General features: G+C 45.8%; 1 protein-coding gene across 1 annotated transcript in view; it reads right to left on the bottom strand.

The window, feature by feature from the left end:
* Positions 1 to 6,992: 6,992 nt before the first annotated feature.
* The window catches only part of PODXL (podocalyxin like), a 52,007-nt gene continuing 40,899 nt past the window's right edge, over positions 6,993 to 18,100 (bottom strand). Inside the window, exons 5-8 of the mRNA XM_063308753.1 lie at positions 15,093 to 15,252; positions 12,954 to 13,015; positions 11,544 to 11,711; positions 6,993 to 7,442 (exon numbers count right to left, since the gene is read on the bottom strand). Of these exons, the coding sequence (XP_063164823.1) occupies positions 7,248 to 7,442; positions 11,544 to 11,711; positions 12,954 to 13,015; positions 15,093 to 15,252 (585 nt within the window). The 3' untranslated portion in view covers positions 6,993 to 7,247. The remainder of the gene's footprint in view (positions 7,443 to 11,543; positions 11,712 to 12,953; positions 13,016 to 15,092; positions 15,253 to 18,100) is intronic.

The following is an 18,100-nucleotide window of genomic DNA, read 5'->3' as shown; positions in this document are numbered from 1 at the left end:
TCATTTTTTCATCTCATACTTTTTTTTTTAAGTCTCCATCCTTGTTTTTCCCCCCCTCTTAAATCTCTGAAACACCTCTAAAATGTTTCCCATAGTCAGTGTTAATACTGAAGTTACATCCGGACCGGGGGGGGGGGGGTAAGTGGAGGCATGGGCTGAATTTAAAACTAAATTTTGAAGCAATGAAGACTGCAGGCTTAGAACTAAAAGTAGATTGTCCCCCCTCCCCCACTGGCCAATATATTGGCAAGAGAGAAAGTCAACACTCCGCAAAAGAACTTTTTTTAATTTGACAGTAATAAGCAATGTCTTCAAAATATACTTTGTAGGAAAATGTAACCACACTTTTTACAGTCCAGTCCCTTTTTAGAATTCCAGTGTATACCTGACTCCTGTTTCAGCACAAAATGTGCCATGGAAAACTATACAGCATGGGCCCAGCACCCACATTTTTATTACAATCAGAAGGGGCTAAATGTATGCCACAGTCCATTCAGATTACAAAAATAGGGGCCCAGTCTGGACATGAGAGATCCAGATTCAAATCTCTCTTAAGGCTTAGAGAGCATCCAGTGGCCCAAATTGCACATCCTTAGAAGCATGGAGGAAGCATAGAAGCACATTCTTAGGAGCCACAGAAGGGGCATCTCAAATGTTCTGAACTTGAAACAAACCTTGCGTTTTCATCATTGAAACGAAGCGTTTCAATCTCAAATGGGGTGACTTCAAATGCTCCATGCTTTAGAAAGAGAAGGATATTCCAAGAACTTTGCTTTAAGCTCAGAAGCAAACATTTGAGCTATTTTGAATTTTGGTGTGATGGGCCACAGCAGTCTCCCTTCCCGGTGGAAAATTTGGACCAAAGCTGCTGGATTTCAGTCTTCAAACCAGACCATTTGCCATTTCATTTGTTGCCTGCCCCTAATTCTTAGCTTAATCTGCTTCTTGGTATTTATGCAATACAAAGCATGATAAACACAGCAGTAGCAAAAAGAAAGAAAAAAAATCTGCAGGCAGATGATGGGATCAACAGCATTCTCAAGTCGCTAATTTGAAACACTTTACCATAAAGCTTTTTCCATGAAGATGCTGAACAAGTAAATTGGAAGAAGATTACTTCTGATCTGTATAAAGGTTTGATTAGTAAGAGGGGGAAAGTGGAACACATTGGCTCCAACACAAAGCTACGAACAGCCTGTACTTCTGTGCATTCCTGAATGGAGATGAGCACTTTTCTTGCTCTGCACCGCTACGGTCCACCTCATCAGCTGTGACACAGATCCTGGAAAAAACATGCTGGTAGTGTGACAAAAATAACTCGAGCCCAATGGATTGGATCCTTGAATTTGTGCAGGTGCTTGCTCTAAATAATGCCTCTACTAGGATGTTTACCTTGACCAAGAAACTCCTTCAGGAGGTAAGTTGGAGAATTGACCAGATTAATCCTTCCTCTTTCCCCATCTCAGAATCAAGTTAACTCCTGCCTTCGACCGCTTATGCACTTCAAACTTAAAACATCCCTTAGAGCAGTGTTTCTCAACCTCCGCCTCTTTAAGATGTGTGGACTTCAACTCCCAGAATTCCCCAGCCAGCCAAGCTGGCTGGGGAATTCTGGGAGTTGAAGTCCACACATCTTAAAAGAGGCGGAGGCTGAGAAACACTGCCTTAGAGAGACCAAAGACACAGGATGTCAGTCCAAAGACAGCAACTTTTACTTCCCTGTCCTAAAACCTTCCAACAAGGTGGCCTTTCCCTCCCAGAATTACAGACTTGGATCGGACAGATGAGGCCATCAAGCCCACTCCACCCTCAATGCAAGAATCCAAATGAAAGCATCCTGGATAGAGGGCTGTCCAGCCTCCAACTGAACAAAAGAGGACAGGTCTCCACTGTTGAAGACGTTACCTATCAGTTGGCTTAAGGCGAAACATGATTCAGGGCTTACACTCCTTTTGGTTTTTTTGCAGCAACATTCCATTGCTGGCTCATTTTGCCTTTGCAATCGATTACTATTTAAATTAACTACTTTTCCAAAGGCTCTGCCTGTTAGGGATTGTGGGTACGTGTGCATGACTTCAAGTCAGTCTTCAAGCCTGGCAACTACAGATAAGTCCCTGCAACTTCCTTGGCAAGAATTGGAAGTGGTTTGCCCTTGCTGCAGCCTTCTCAGGGGGGGCGGGGGGGAGGGGCCAAGGTCCCCCAGATGGCTTCATGCCTGAGGCAGGACTAGAACTCAGGGTCTCCCAGCTTCTAGCCTGCTGCCTTTAACTACTACACCAAACAGGGCATTACAGAGTCTATTTGCAGAGTCCTGAATTGTGGAAAAGCAAATGGAAGGCTAGAGCCGCGAAATCCCATGTCGCCAGCCTCAGCTCACACACCACGTTAAGCCGTTATTTGCTGAATAAACCACCATTTGCTGGGTGCATGCCACATTCTAAATCCCAAACCACACCCAAACACAACCAACATTTGGGCTTGTGTGTTGCATGAACCAAGCCCGCCTTTCCCTACCTCCCAGGACAAATCCAGCCAGGCCAATTAAGCTCAAGTAATATTCATGCTCTAGTCTCTGAGGTCAGGCCTGAGGATGGCTTGCCAAATTGCGTAAGGGGCATCTTGCCCATCATTCAGAGTTGTGACTTCCTGCTCAAATAAAGGGCCAAATATACCGTATTTCTAACAGGGTGTGCCGAAGTACCCTTTGTCTCACAAAAGCCACCTTCTCACCCGCTGGGCAGTGTAAATCCACCTTCTAAGGAAAGGAAGTATCTGAGATTCGAGATTCCACCCATCCTGTTATCTCTTTCTCTTCCCAGAGGTCTTTCATGTGGCTGGGGTTATGCCTGGGTTTTATTATTAACGAGCCTTTGGTCGGTTTTATCGTTCTTTTCAGCAGTTTCCTTCCAATTATTTTTCTTGGCTGACCCAGCATCTTCCAACTTCCCTGTCTTCTATACGCACAGGAGAGAAAAGGGCGGCATTGAGGACTCTGAAGGACGGCTGTGGGACTGCCCGTTTGCGACCCTGCGGGTCTCAAAGACACCGTGGGGACGCAAAAACCATTTTTTTCCATTACTAGAGGCCAAGTTTGGCTTTGGGAAGCATCAGAAGGATGGCCCAGTTATGTTTTCTGGAGAAAAAGGTCATAGCAAGCATCGCAAAATGGTTTGAAAGAGGCTGGGGTGGCGAACAGGGCCCAATTACTTTGCCTCTCAGCCTGAAACACCCTGCCATTTTCTGCTAGCAGGAAATCGCACTAATAAATCTTCAGAACGGACTTCTTCCCCACTTGCATCAGACCTGGAAGGTGAGAAGCACATGACCTCCCCTGTAGCATAGCTGCAATTTTTTTTTAAGGCTACTGGGCTGGACTCCCATAAAAACAGGACCCTGAAGCATAAATAAAGGATAGCATTCACAGTTCATTTTCAAGATGCTGCTCTTTAAGGCAGAATCCAGCAGTTCTGGGTTGCGGCATTAGTTTTGCTAGCTTTCTTAGCGCGCTCTGCTACGGCCAGGTTCCCGACCAATTCCTCCGAGGACAGCCACCGACAGCTCAGAGTTTCAGGATGGTGATGCAAACTGGAAGTCTCTCTGCTTGCAAAAAACCCCAAACAAACCAAAAACCAACCACTACCAGGTTGCGTGATGGGAAAAGCAAAAAGTGATGTTTGCAAAAAGGTAAAGTTGGCCTCCGTTACCCATCCTGGGCATATATTATGGGTTTCTCCAAGCCTGTGAAACGAGATGACAGTTTGCCAAGTACTGTATGACAAGTTCAGAACATCCACACGTTCTTCCCTGACCAGGGACAGCCACCTCCCCAGTGCACAGTGGGCAGTTAGCAAGAGGATCAAGAAAGCTCCACCCTGGAGGAAGATAAATCAGGTGCAAGTAAACGTATCCAGCTGTCAAGGTTTCTACAACCTAACCCTTTCCCCCTTTCAATACAGGTAGTCCTCACTTAACGACCATAATTGGGTCCAGAAATTCAGTTGCTAAGTGAAGTGGTTGTTAAGCAAATCTGACCCAATTATACAACCTGTTTTTAAGTGGATCATTGTGGGTGTTAAGCAAACCACGTGTCCATTAAGCAAATCACACGGTTCCCCACTGATTTTGCTTGCCAGAAGCCAGGTGGGAAGGTTGAAAATGGCGATCATGTGACCACAGGATGCTGTGACAGTCATAAATGTGAACCAGTTGCCAAGCGCCCAAATCGTGATCATGTGACTGTGGGGATGCTGCAGTGGTCATAAGTGTGGGGACTGGTCGTATGTCGTTTTTCAAGCACCGTTGTAAGTCTGAACTGTCACTAAATGAATGGTTGTTAAGTGAGGACTACCTGTAAATCTAGTTAAAGAAGAGAATCTTGTGTTTTGGTTGCAGGCAGCTGCTCAAGGCTTAACTGAATGAACCGAAAGGGCTTTGCACAGAGGTCCTTCATTCGGTTCAGTGGTGGGCCCAACATTTATCACTGTAAGCTTCCTAAAATGGTGGAAGAAAGAGTGAACATTCTCCTTGTTTAGTGTGTATAGTTTTAGGATAAAAGGAAGAACTGCTAGCAGCAATCATCTTTTAAAAGTTTCTTTTTTCCTCTAAAGAACAAGTATTTTGGCCAATTCAAGAAATCTACTCCAGGGGCATGTGGCTTTTTTCAGGCCAGGGGGCACACTCTGAAAAGCTGGCAGCACTAGGACAAAATTATTTATGATTTAATTTCCATTTAGAATGAACTGGAAGCACACTAATTAAACGTAGCTATTGATTGCTCCCGATGTGCAAAATCATCTTCCCCCTTCAACCCTATTAAGATTTACCCTCCCAGGGACCATTTTTGAGGGTCTCCGGGTTGTGCGTCCGACCTTGCTTAAGCGATTCGAAACAGACACTGCAGCCACATTCGCTGCTCTCCCTACAGCTGAAATACCAACAGGGTTAGGGCAGAGCCATCAAAGAACACACAGCATCACCTCAGTTAAAATTCACACAATTTATGAGGGTTGGTTCATTTTAACCTTCAGTTTTTTGGCTTAGGCTGCCGTGTCAGTTTCTAGTTCAACATATTGTGCAGTTCCAGAAAATGTTAACTCGGCATTAAGCATATGGTGAGAGACAGATGGAAGGACGCAGAGGAGCAGTTCAACCGTTTCATCCCCAGCACAAGTGCCATTCAGGGGGGGAAATTAATAAATTTATAATTTATAGCGCTCAGTGGCACTATCCGATCAACTCTGGCTGTTCCCAGAAAGCAATTTGGATGGGAGGCCACCAGGAAACTCCAGAGCTACAGGCTAGACTGGAGGTTGAACAATATCTAAGATGGGAATAGCAAACCATTCCTGTATTGTGGCCAAGAAAAATACATGAACATGTCCCTAAGCGGAGCTGTTTAAACACAGGCGGGGTGGTCCTATCAGGGATGCTGCAGTGGTAGGAGTTGGACTAGATGATCTCCTAAGATCCCTTCCAACCTTTCTGCTTCTATGTAGCCATCAGTGACCTGTATGGAAAAGGATGTGGAGATAACCTTGATGAAAGGTGAACAGCTCATCCTTTCCTTCATGAATCCCTCTGTAATGGTAGGTGGGAATGACCTTGGGAGACGGAGGGAAGAGATGCTGCCTAGGGAATGATCCGATAAGAGAGGGAGGAGCCCGCAGCTGCATAACGGAAAGAGCAATTCAGAAAGGAACCTTCCTAACTTATCAGGCTGTAAAAGAGATGGCGGGAGATTTGGACTTTCAGACTCGCAAGATTCTGTTAATGTAGCCTTACAATAAAGTAGAATTAGCTCATCTGGGGGTGCTTCCTGTCTGGTCCCCCTGGGAAGGCTGACACCCTCTAAGTGGAATGCATCTATGTCTGCGTGGATAAGGCATCTGGGAAACGAAGGATTAACTGTTGTACCCCCCAACACACACACACACACACAGACACACAAACACTGGAGACCTGCAGAATATGCAGTCCCCACCGCTGGGGAAAACCTCAGGTTGGGAAAGGCTTACAGATAAACGGTAGATACACATAAAGGCACAACCCACCCCCTTCTTCTTCAAAGCAAAGGATGACCCTTTCAACCTGGACAGACTTCGTATTGCTATCGTTTTCATGGCAAATTAAAAACAGCCCAACCCGCCCAGCCCTGCAGCTCCTGCGAGGCAGTTCATCTCCCCCCCCCCCCCAGTTCATTCTGCTTCTCCTTTTGTTTAATTGTGGATGGAGCTGCTGAAGCTGGTCTCTAAAAACTTGCTGTGCTTCTCACTTCCCTTACACCCCAGTGCGAAGTGCTTTGCTCTCTCCTGCTGAAAGCTGCACCTTTGACACACACACACACCCAGACCTGGGTCTCTTCCCCAAACCATCACTTTCTGCACAACACACGGGAAGGCCAAGCGGGCAGAGCGCACAGGCTTGCCTTTTGTGGCAAACGCTTGTGTGCCATGCAGTGGTCAAGAACAGAGTTAACTCTTCTATTTCCCCCCTGGATTGCCTTTCTCGAGTTTCTGGACAGCCCCAAGGGACCTTCCAGTTTTGAGAAGAGAGACGGAGCTTTCACGAACGTCTGTCCTATTTTGGCCACATTTAATTGCCTGTCTGGCCCAAGCTGTAGCTTGAAATGGCAAATTACAAAAATCTGCATATATGATTGTGTCGCTGCAGAAAGTATGCCACTTCAGCTAGCCATACCAGAGAAAAATACCATTTTCCCCCTCCCTCCCCCAGAAATCCTGCTCTAATTCCATCTTCTCAGATTTAACCTGTCCGCACCCAGCTCATTCCGTCGTCATGAGGACTAGAGACTTGCTTCCTGCTAAAACGTATCAGAAAGAATGCTTCCAACGACGGCACCCTGTTTTGCTCTCCGTATCCAGGACAACCTCTGATATTTCTCCAGATTGCCTGCTACTGAAGTCTCTCTCTGACCTTAAGCCATGCTTAAATAGGAGGCACTGTCCTTAAAAATTGGTACACATACATATAACTTTGCTCAGAAAGCCAGTGGATTTAAAAATAACATTAATAATAAAAATTCACAAAAATCTGGCAGACTTCTGCCGTTAAACCTTTGTATCATGCCATTACAGCACGTCCTTCCCGCATTGGCACTTGTGGCAAGATTTGTTTTCCATCTTTGGGGGTGGGGGGGAGTCACTAGCATGAAGTTCCATCTTTTCTTATCCTCACATCTCCTCCTCCCCACCCCCCACCCCTTTTTTTTTTTTTGAAAAAAAAACAACTTATAAATGTGTGTCTTCTTCCTCATCCAGATCGTCCTTCGTGAGGCTGTCCATGGGGACGATCCAGCTGTCTCCGAGCTCCCCGTTCAAGTTGACCTTTTTTTCCTGCATCTCAGATAAGGTCTCCATAACATCCAAGGTGGGGTTATCGTGATAGCCATTCTCGATGGTGTGAAGCTCTTCCGTCAGGCGCTGCTGTAAAGAGGGAAAGGAGGGGTATGTCAGGAACCCCAACAAGGGCTGAAGCCACCACACTGAAATGCCGGGTCTTGCTCCCACACTCCGCTGGATCTCAAACCACGCTCCGTATGTGGACAGTCCCACGCAAGAGCAATTACGAATTGGAAGACATTGCAGGAGGAGAACTGAGTTAGTTCATGGCAGCCCAAAATCAGAAGGAGCCTCATAGTCCCTTTCCAGACGACAGGTAGTCCTCGACTTACGACAATAGGGACCGGAAAATTTGTCATTAAGCGGTGCGGCTGTTAACCGAGGCATCACATGATCGCCCCTGGTTTTTTGCGGTGGTTGTTAAGTGAATCACATGGTTCCCCACTGATTCTGCTTGTCAGAAGCCAGCTGGGAAGGTTGTCAATGGCAACCACGTGACCCTGGGATGCTGCCAAGTGCCTGAATTCTGATCACATGACAGCGGGGTTGCTGTGATGATTTTAAGTGCGAGGACTGGTCACAAGTCACTTTTTTCAGCACCGTCATAACTTTGAACAGTCGCTAAACAAATGGCTGTAAGTCGAGGAGTACCTGTAATATATTTGATTAAAAGGTGTCCTGTGATTGACCTGCAATTGTTTTATTAACATCTGGAAGAGAGGCTGCTTAGATAAGCTAGGTACCTTCCTGATTATTGTCACAAATTATAACATCTTTCCTCTTTTGTCGTACCAATGCCTGCTAGATGCTGAATCCCCATTAATATCTATCTTCCCATGCTGATGCCTACACTGAACAACTCTGGGGGTGAAGGGAGGAGAGAGGTTGGGGGGCTATCAAACGGCACCCCAAAAGCAACCCCTTTATGAGTCGAATTCCAGAGACTGTCCCGGCTGCCATCCCAGCCACTTGGGCTGTCAGTGGCAATTCAGGAAGGACCCCTGTGCTGTAAGTACAATAATTGAGGAGGACAATACAAACAAAACAGGGTGCTGTTTGTTCTCCCTCCTGCAAATTCTAAATTAGGCAGCAACTGGCAAGAATTTCAGAAAAAAAAAAAAGGCATGTGCTTTTGTGAGCTACAGATCACTTCCTCAGATGCCTGGAGGGGCTAAACCAATGTCCTCCTCTCCGCAGCCCCTCTAGACATCTGAGGAAGCTCAGGGAAGCTCACAAGTGCTTATTATGCCTTTTAATGTGAATCTGGAAAGGGGCCGAGAGACTTCTGGTGTTTCGAAGGATCCCAGAGACCCGGCTTTCCACTCAGGCCTTTGGCGGGTGTGTCTGAAGCCCCCTTTTCTTCTTTTTCTTTGTTCCCATCTGGGTGTGTTATCTTTGCTATTTCTGCTCCTTTTTGTTTTGTGTTGTTTTCTTGTTTTTAAAGAACTTTTAACGATTTGTAAACTGGCTGGATTTGCTGGGGGGTTGTTGTTGTTTATTCGTTCAGTCGCTTCTGACTCTTCGTGACTTCATGGACCAGCCCACGCCAGAGCTTCCTGTCGGTCGTCAACACCCCCAGCTCCCCCAGGGATGAATCCGTCACCTCTAGAATATCATCCATCCACCTTGCCCTTGGTCGGCCCCTCTTCCTTTTGCCTTCCACTTTCCCCAGCATCAGCACCTTCTCCAGGGTGTCCTGTCTTCTCATTATGTGGCCAAAGTATTTCAGTTTTGCCTTTAATATCATTCCCTCCAGTGAGCAGTCTGGCTTTATTTCCTGGAGGATGGACTGGTTTGATCTTCTTGCAGTCCAAGGCACTCTCAGAATTTTCCTCCAACACCACAGTTCAAAAGCATCGATCTTCCTTCGCTCAGCCTTCCTTATGGTCCAGCTCTCGCAGCCATATGTCACTACGGGGAACACCATTGCTTTAACTATGTGGGCCTTTGTTGTCAGTGTGATGTCTCTGCTCTTAACTATTTTATCGAGATTGGTCATTGCTCTTCTCCCAAGGATTAAGCGTCTTCTGATTTCCTGACTGCAGTCAGCGCTGGGGGGTTGGGCGGCATATTAATAACAATGATGATGATGATGTTGATGATGATAAATAATTCAGTTTGGAAAATAGCTCACTTTGTCCCGAGCTTGGACAAGGGGATGATTTTTAGGTTTGTTTTTTAAAGCTTGTAGAGGTCGGCTGAAAAATCAGCTTCCCTGTTGCTTCAGAATTCAGCTAGAAACTCTCTCTGAATTATGAGCAAATCCTGCCCTCTTCTGGATGTCAGCAGCAGCAGCTGGAAACTGCTAGGGTTTGGGCAGATGTTCCCAGGGTCTGCCCTGCAGGTATGCTGAGACTACAACTCCCATGCTGGTTGAGAATTCTGGGAAGGGGTGTCCCTAACACCTGGATGCCAACACACTGGAGAAGGCTACTTTGAGTTTACATCAGTCTTCAAGGAATGGTCTTTTGAGCAAAGAGAGAGAGTTTTAAAAACAGTAAGCATTTCATCATTGGTATTATCTTTTGCATTTGTCTATTCCAGTTTCATCTTCATGTAGTCAACTCACCCACCCCACCTTCTGTACAACTTTGCACCCTCTTGGACTCAATTCCTTTTATTTCCACAGTCTTTGTTTCTGGCCCAGGCAGGTGATTAAGTTGATTCATTTCTCACCCATCAAATTGATCAGCCCTTTAGGGCAGCTTTTAATGATGAAGTGAAACACAAAACTCCACCTGAAAGACTGAAATCAAGACTCCTTCAGGTCAAGCTTGATGTCTATACATCTGTTGGGACTGTAATGCCCAAGATTCCCAGCCGGCCTGGTGTTCAAAAGCAAAGTACTACTACCAAACCTATGTGGCAAATGTCCTAGCTGGGAATTCCAGCAAGAAAGTCACCGGGCCCTCCATAGAACTCAATGGTGTTCACAGAATCTCCATAGAACTCAAGGGTGCTTACTTCTGAACAAGCATAGGATTGGACAAGCAAACAAGGATTGGGTCTGCATAGGATTGGAGCTTTAATCTTGATGCCACAAGAGCCTCCAGCAAATGCTGTGAACAAACAAAATCTATCTCTGGGAACATCACTAAACAGAAAAGTCGGGATTCTTCTGAGCCAGACTCAACTCCTGAGGAGGACATCAGCACATCTGTTATTTTCTCAGCAACAGCACAGTCGTGGTTTGTCACTGCTTTCTCCCCAGGATCCTTTTGCACATTCCCAGTTTTGCTGACATTTCTGAGATAGCCCAGTGGTGTCCCAACCAAGTACCAACTGGATCTGAACCTGTACAGCAGTGTTTATCAACCTTGACAACTTGATGATGTGTGGACTTCAACTCCCAGAATTCCCCAGCCAGCATGAAGTCCACAAATTTTGAAGTTGCCAGGGTTGAAGAACACTGCTATAGAGCTGCCAAGCCCAGCCAAAGTCAGCTAGAGGCTGCCATCTGCTCAAGCTAACGAAACAAAAACAAAAAAAAATCCATTAAAAAAATCTTGCTGGGCGTAGAAATGTTGGGAGGGGCTGCCACAAAATGGGTGGTGTCCTTTGGGGTGGATTTCACATATTTTCTTAAAATATGTATTTATTTAAGATACTGATATGGCTGCCAACTCAAATGACGTGCTCTGGCATGGAGGGCTACCAATCAAAATGTTCAAGTGATGTTCTAGGACATTAACTGGGGCAAAACCTCCCATGGAGGTAGAGAGTCCTTCAAAAATCCAGCCCCACCGAGATTCCAGATTTACACTTGTATTTAGGCCTATAAAGTAATATATGAGGAATGGGATCAGGCTTCCTGACCTCCATGAGCAGAAACCCTGGTTGTGGCACATTGGCTTCTTCTCAAGCAATTAAACCAGGACAATGCTCACAATATGCAAGTCGGAGCAGGCAAAGCTGAGGAGCACGAATTTAGGGATGACTTCAAAAGTCAGTCCAGTTGTGCAGGCAGCTAAACTGGGACTTCGCAGATGGCAAGAACATGCAGGCCTAGTCATTTCAAAGGTCGCTCCCATTCTGGTTCTGCAGCCAATCTTCCTCAGAACTTTTTGCAAACCTGCCAGGATGCATCAGGAGTACAAAAATGGAACAGTCCTGGTCAAGCTGAGAGAGGTTAGCTGCTCTCAAGAAGGACCTTCTGTTCCACATTTTCAGAACAAGTTCACTTACCTGGTCCTTCCTCTGAGAAATACGTTGGTGACAGCAGCCATAGATGGCCGCTACAAGGAGCAGAGAAGCTGCCATGCAGATGATGGTGATAATCAGAGGGAGGCTGAGATGGTCCGTGGGCTCAGTGTCCAGGGGTTGGCCACCACGGGTGATGTTGTTAACTCCAAGCTGTTGGAAGAGGATCTGGTGAATGGTTGGCTTCAGGCAAAAGGGAGCTCCCTCTTGGATTCTCTCTGAATTTCAAAAGAGGGCTTTCCTTGTAAACAGGCATACCGGTTCACACAACATAGTGGGCTGGAGCAATTTTCTGCTGGTGGGCATTGCACTGAACCAAGGTTTGAGGCTTACCCTGTCAACCCAATGGGAAATGTCTGCCATCATCTGGCATCACCGTTCCCATCACAACTGATGTGGCAAGCCTCAAAATTTGATTGAAATGCAGGGCAGGGCAAAGGGAATTTTTATTTATTTATTTATTTATTTGCTTGTTTATTTATTTATTTATCAAATTTGTCACTGCCCATCTCCACCTACCAGAGGGCACATGGACACTCCTTCCTTAAGCTTTTTGGTTTAGCATACATGTTAACACCATCCACTAATTCAGAACTGGGGGGGGGGGGAACCTTCCCTTCGTGGGAAGCCGTGTCATGGTTTCAGTAGCAGTTGTACTGGGAATCCAAAAAGCCATCTGGAGTCTCCCCACTTTTCTGACTGCTGAGAACATGGGATGGAGACCTGGTATCTCATTAAAGAAGTTGCTGGTTTCACATGGGAAGTACCTGTTGTTAAGCCTTCCCAAACTTGGAACTCATCAAAAGTAAAGGACCACAATTCCCATAATCTCTAACACCAAGTGGAAAATGATGAGAACTGTAGCCCAGCACATCTGGAGGACCCAAGCTTTGAGAAGATTGACATTAGAGTTAAAATAACTAGAAGAAGAGAATAGTACATTTCCCCATATTTATTAAACAGAATTCCATCCTGAATTATTAATGCTCAAAAAAAATTTTTGGGAAGATAACCGTTGCTCAGCAAGAGGCTCACTCAACCCAATACTCAGCAACAGTGTTTGTAACAAGTCATGAGGATGTCAAAATGTCAACATATGTCATGATTTCTGACCTGAGATTGAATTCTGAGTGGCCCTCTTCCAACCAGGGCAGAAACACCTCCACCTAAGTGTAACTGAGGTTGTGAAAAAGGTGACTCTCCTGTGTTCCAGGCATGACTTAAATTGGTGTGAACCACTTATGACCTTCTGATGTTCTTCAACTTCAATTCCCAGCAGGTCTGTCCAACAAAGAAGGCCACCAGGATTTGTATTTCTGCAACATCTCTGGAGGACAACATGCCCTGGTTGAAACCCATGGGACCAGATGCTATCCAGAACTTCTTCCTGCTTACCTTCTCCAATTCTGTCTTCTGTTTAGCCAGAGCTTCAGATAGTTCCTCATCCACAGAGTTTGCTAAGAAAAATAAATAAATGGAGGATGTGTGGATGAATGGGAAAAGTAGGCTTGGAAGAGAAAACAGTGCCTATGAAAAGTTTCCAAAGACTATTTTAAGGTGATGCAAAAAAGGAAGCTGAGTAACTTTACCCCTTTTTCATTTTAACTGAATGCCTTCAAAGTTCCCACCTCCAAATCTTGAGTGTGAAAAAGCTGATACTGAATTATAACGTGATGGAAAAAAATGATTCCAAGCAAATCATTTTAATTCAGATTTCGTTTGAATAATCCCACATCCAGTTAGACTTTTCTGTCCTGATCGAGCCTCCCTTCAGACTTTGGTCCCAGCACCCATCTCAAAACCCAGGTTGGCTTCTTAGCTCCTGGAAAGGTCTTTTCCTAACTCTAATGGGGCAAAATCTTGACCACGTGGTCTTTGCAGGAAAAATGTTCCTCCAGCTTTTGCACCACCTACCAGTGGGATTCCCCCAATTATTTCCTTCTTTAACAGCAATAGCAACAGCAACAACAACAAAATCAATCCAATAGGCCATCAGGATATAAAACAGGGAGGCATTTGAGGAAATCTGCCATTTGCAAAAAAAAAAAAAAAAAAGCTAAATTAACCAGCTTCTGTCTCCCTTCCAAATAAACACCACATTCCAATAGAAGAGAATACATGTAGCTCAGGGTTGAACTGTGGAGTCCTTGGTGCTCTCTGAGCTTGGTTGTGCACTGATGATGTTGCCTAGTCGGGTAATGAAACGTCTGCAAGCCAACAACCAAGCTCAGAGAACACCGAGGGCCCCACAAATACCACGTTATCAGTAGCTACAGAAGAATGAATGTTTGTGGTAGAGAAGGGGGGAATTGGGGGAAAAAAGGGCTAGGTATGTGATCAAAGGAAATGGGGTATTCTAGAAATGGGGATGCCAGACTAGAAAGCAGCTGGAATAGGGGAACTCCAGACAGCAATGTTTTATTCCAAGTCTCAGTGTCCCAACTGTAAATGTTAGCGTGGTGGAGATGAAGAGTGCAGTTTCTTTGCATTATCTCATCACCGCTACTTGATGGCTGAGAGGCACATCAGGGAACAAATTATGTCACTTTTGTTAAGCCGTGTTAGAATAATATTATTTCTTGATGGGGGCTGGTTCCCAGGAGGGCTATGAGAAGGGGAGGATGCTGATGCCTGTGTGAACGGCAAGAGTCCTCCTCAATTTCTTTTCTGTGCAAAACACCCTGGATCCTACTGCTGAAATTGGCACCAGAAGTTATTTGAAAGTAACAGGTTTTCATCATTTCTGTGCAAAAAGAAAAAAAAAACCTCTCTGCAGTAAAATAAATGATTTAAGCCTCTGGAAGTTTTCCCATATCGATTTCTCATTTTTCCTTTCTGTTCTGGCCACAGGACTGAAACATGTGTCGTGGCCACCCATTTAACCTGGTTACTGAATTAGCCCATTTTTCTAGGCCTGCACAATAAGTTGAGTAATTGGCTAATCAAATTGGGTTCATACATCACAACCAACCAAGCTTAACAGTCATCAAGCTTTGCAAATTGTGTGAAGACATCTGGTATGTCTTTACTTGACCTGGGTAAGGATGTTAGCCTAACTCAGCTAAGGTCTAGCTAACCAAGAGGCTCAGGACACTCCATCCCCAGCGAGGAGGAGGAGGACTGAACTGGGAGAAGAGCAAGATAAAGCTTCCTTCAAGTTGAGCTCAACTCTTGGTGATCTGGTGGACACATCCATGGAGTCTTCCTGGCAACAATATGGAAAGAGTTGGCCATTACTTTCCTCTGGAATGTTTTTTTTATTTCTCTGCTAACCTTCAACTTGGGGACCTCCTGTGGCCTCCATCCAAGCACTAACCAAGTCTGAACCTGCTTTGACTCCAAGCCTAGACAAGGGTTATCAAGCATGGGCTCTGAGAATCCAAGATGAAAAACCCAGATAGGCAAGGCTGATGCAGACAACTGCGTTTGATGCATGCATTTCCAGCATGCCTCTTGCCACAGGGAGGCAAGCGAGGACCGATCTAAAGACTCTCAGCTTTTGTCTAAGTCTTACTTGGGAGCAACGACACCTACTTTGCACAGATACCCGGACAACAGCTAGTTTCTTGGGATCCTCTTTATCGGAGGCCAGCCACACCGTACACTCATCCCGGCTCTGGTTGAAGTTGGGCTTCACCGCTCTGCAGAGCATCTCCTTAAGAGCCTCTTTCAGTGAACTTCCCTCCATGCTGTTCTGTAGGAAGAAAAACACGGGTTGTAGGGCCTGGGAGTGATAGTCCCACAAGAAGAGTCACCCAGAATCAAAAACTTGCAAACCATGACCTTCCTGATACTTGGTGGAGCGCTCGACTCTGCTGTTTGTCTGATCCAGGAGATAAAGTGGAGCTCAGAAGTCATCTCCTTGAAAAATCATGAGTCAGCGTAAGCTTGGCTCGTGTCCCCACCGTTCTTTAGTTTGGAAAATTACGAGAATGACCTCTCCCAAGGATATTTTCACAGAACAAGGGAGGAACTGAGGCAACCTTGCCCCACTGAAGGCATGCCCCCAGGTCACCATAAACAAGACCCTGTTTTCTATTCTTCTAGTGGCAGTCTTCCCAGGTTTTGCAAGTTTCAGAAAAGCTGGGGGGGCTGCAATGCCCATAATTTCCAGGGAAAATGTGAGAAAGAAATTCAGACAAACCCCACCTTGATTCTGTTTGGCACAAGAGAAGGCAAAGGGAACCTCTACCACCCTTTCCAGTTTCTGTTATTATACCAGTGTTTCTCAAGCTTGGCAGCTTGAAGATGGGTGGACTTCAACTCCCAGAATTCCCCAGCCAACCTCCCAGAATTCTGGGAGTTGAAGTCCACCCATCTTCAAGCTGCCAAGCTTGAGAAACAGTGTATTATACCCTACAACAATAAAGCAGTGTTCCTGAAAGCCTCGTGGTATCTGTTTCTTGGCCTGCCCCACCTCAAAATGGGGATGTTGTAATAGATGAGATTCCACAACTGCCACGTCCATTTTGAGCATTTTCTAGTCTTTCAGAGCTTTGATTTTTCCTTATCTCATGGCTATTATTTAATATATTTCACCAGGAGCTTTTGGGGGGGTGTCGAAAAGGTCACAATACTGGCTACAACCTGCCCCTTTTTTTACATGCATTGTGTGACCCACCACAAAAAGGGCAAGGCAGCCACCATCTTGAGTTCTCTGACCTATCCAGCAGACACTTCCTATTTTTCACCTTGCTATCTGCTCCCAGTGCTTTGCTGAAGGACGGTATCCATATCCAGTAAAGAAGTAACACCACCTTTCCCCAAACCTTTCGATGACTTGTTGCTTTCATTCATACAACACACTGAACTAGGCCAGGTCAAGACCCTTCAGTGGCTTTTGAACAACGTACAGGTCCTGGTTTTAACCTTAATTAGGTGGATACATCTTAGGGTGTTGTGCAAACCCAACTTGTTTGGTTAGATCCAGGCTCAATGTATTTTGTGAATCCAGAAAATAGGTTAACTAGTGAATTAAGCTAAGTGTATGGTGTGAATTGCCTTGCACATGTTCCCTTGGTATTTTCTCTCTATATCCCAGAGAGGGATCAACATAATTTTCTCTTATGGATACTTTCCCAAAATGTGAGATTAAACAGCCTTTATCCCCAGCCACCATGGGCTGAGAATGCTGGGAGATGTAATTCAACACTTCTGGAGGATGTTAGGATGGAGAAGATGGACCGTTCCCAAACAGCCGACAAACGGTAGGCTGAAGTCCAACCCGAAGGACGCCATTCCCTCGCTACTGTCTACCAGAACCACATTACGGTTTTCTATTAACTCTCCAAACGACAGGACAGTATTTTTAAAAAGGGACTGAAGCAGTTCAGCTCTGCAGTCCCCCACATTCGAGGTTCTCCACCCTTACATATCTGTCCCTGTAACACCGCTGACCTTCTTCCTGAGGAGAGAGGGGGTCGGTAGGTCTCTGCCCCGCTCCTTTCCCTCTGTACATGGGGTGGGGTCCCTCTGCCATGACCCCTTGCTGCCCTGTCTAAATATTTGGTCTGGAGGTGCTGGAAGCACTGAAAGAATGCAGCAGGCTTTGGACCAGAAAGGGTATGTGGTGATGGAATTAAGACGGATTTCGGTGTGTGCGTGTGAGAGAGAGAGAGTGGAGGAAAAAGGAGACAGAGCTGCTTCTGAGAACCACAGACACCCTACCCATCTCAATCACAACCTGCCCCTTTCTCACAACCAACGCTGCTCCTCCATAGCCAACCACAGATTTTCCAGCAATAATTGCGCTTGAAGGAGCAAAGCTGGGTTATATATGGAGAGGTGGTGCTGGGCCTGGCAAGGGATGGGTTGTGGGATCTCGCCAGGGAGGGCTGATTTGCAATGGAAAGCACTCTGTGCATGTTCAGAGGTGTCTCTTCCTCCTGACATGAAGGTTTTTCCTGAACAACAGAGTATCTACCCCTCCCATTACAGGGAGATGAAAACACCTGTGCTGCACCTTTTCAATCCTTCCCAGAAGTTCCTATCCAGATGTGGCAACTTCCTGGCAGTTCTTGGCTCACCTGGACGAGCCCATTTTACTCCATGACTAGCCGTTTCTATCTGCCCTCACTCTCCCCTTACTCCCTCTGGAGCCTTTGAAGTATTTCCCATTATTTGTCCAGGCTTAACAAGCTCCGATGACTTAAACTAATCTCATTCCCACACTGGTGGGAATCCAACACTCACATCCCTCTGCGGAATGAGGTAATAGCACTTGAATCAACAAAGCAGGGACCAAACCCTTGGAGATAGTAAGGGATGGGTGGAAAGAGGCACAGAAAAAAGATTTTCTGCCCTTTTCACCCCGTCGGGCTACAAGTCAAACCAGGGTTGTGTAGGTTCTCGCTTTAGGACCGATTTGGAAATGAAATGTCCAATAGGTCCTACTTTCACAGGAAGGGAGGGAGGGAGGGAGACCTGTCCCTGCAGTCTGTTTGGCAGCATTTTCAGAATTAGATTGCCCTCGCCTCCTCCTCCTCCTCCTCCTTCTTCTCCTTCTCCTTCTCCTCCTTCTCCTTCTCCTCCTCCTCCTTCTT

The sequence above is a fragment of the Candoia aspera genome, chromosome 7 (genome assembly GCF_035149785.1).
Source record: "Candoia aspera isolate rCanAsp1 chromosome 7, rCanAsp1.hap2, whole genome shotgun sequence".
NCBI classification, from domain to species: domain Eukaryota; kingdom Metazoa; phylum Chordata; class Lepidosauria; order Squamata; family Boidae; genus Candoia; species Candoia aspera.
This window is presented reverse-complemented; position numbering and strand designations above follow the sequence as displayed.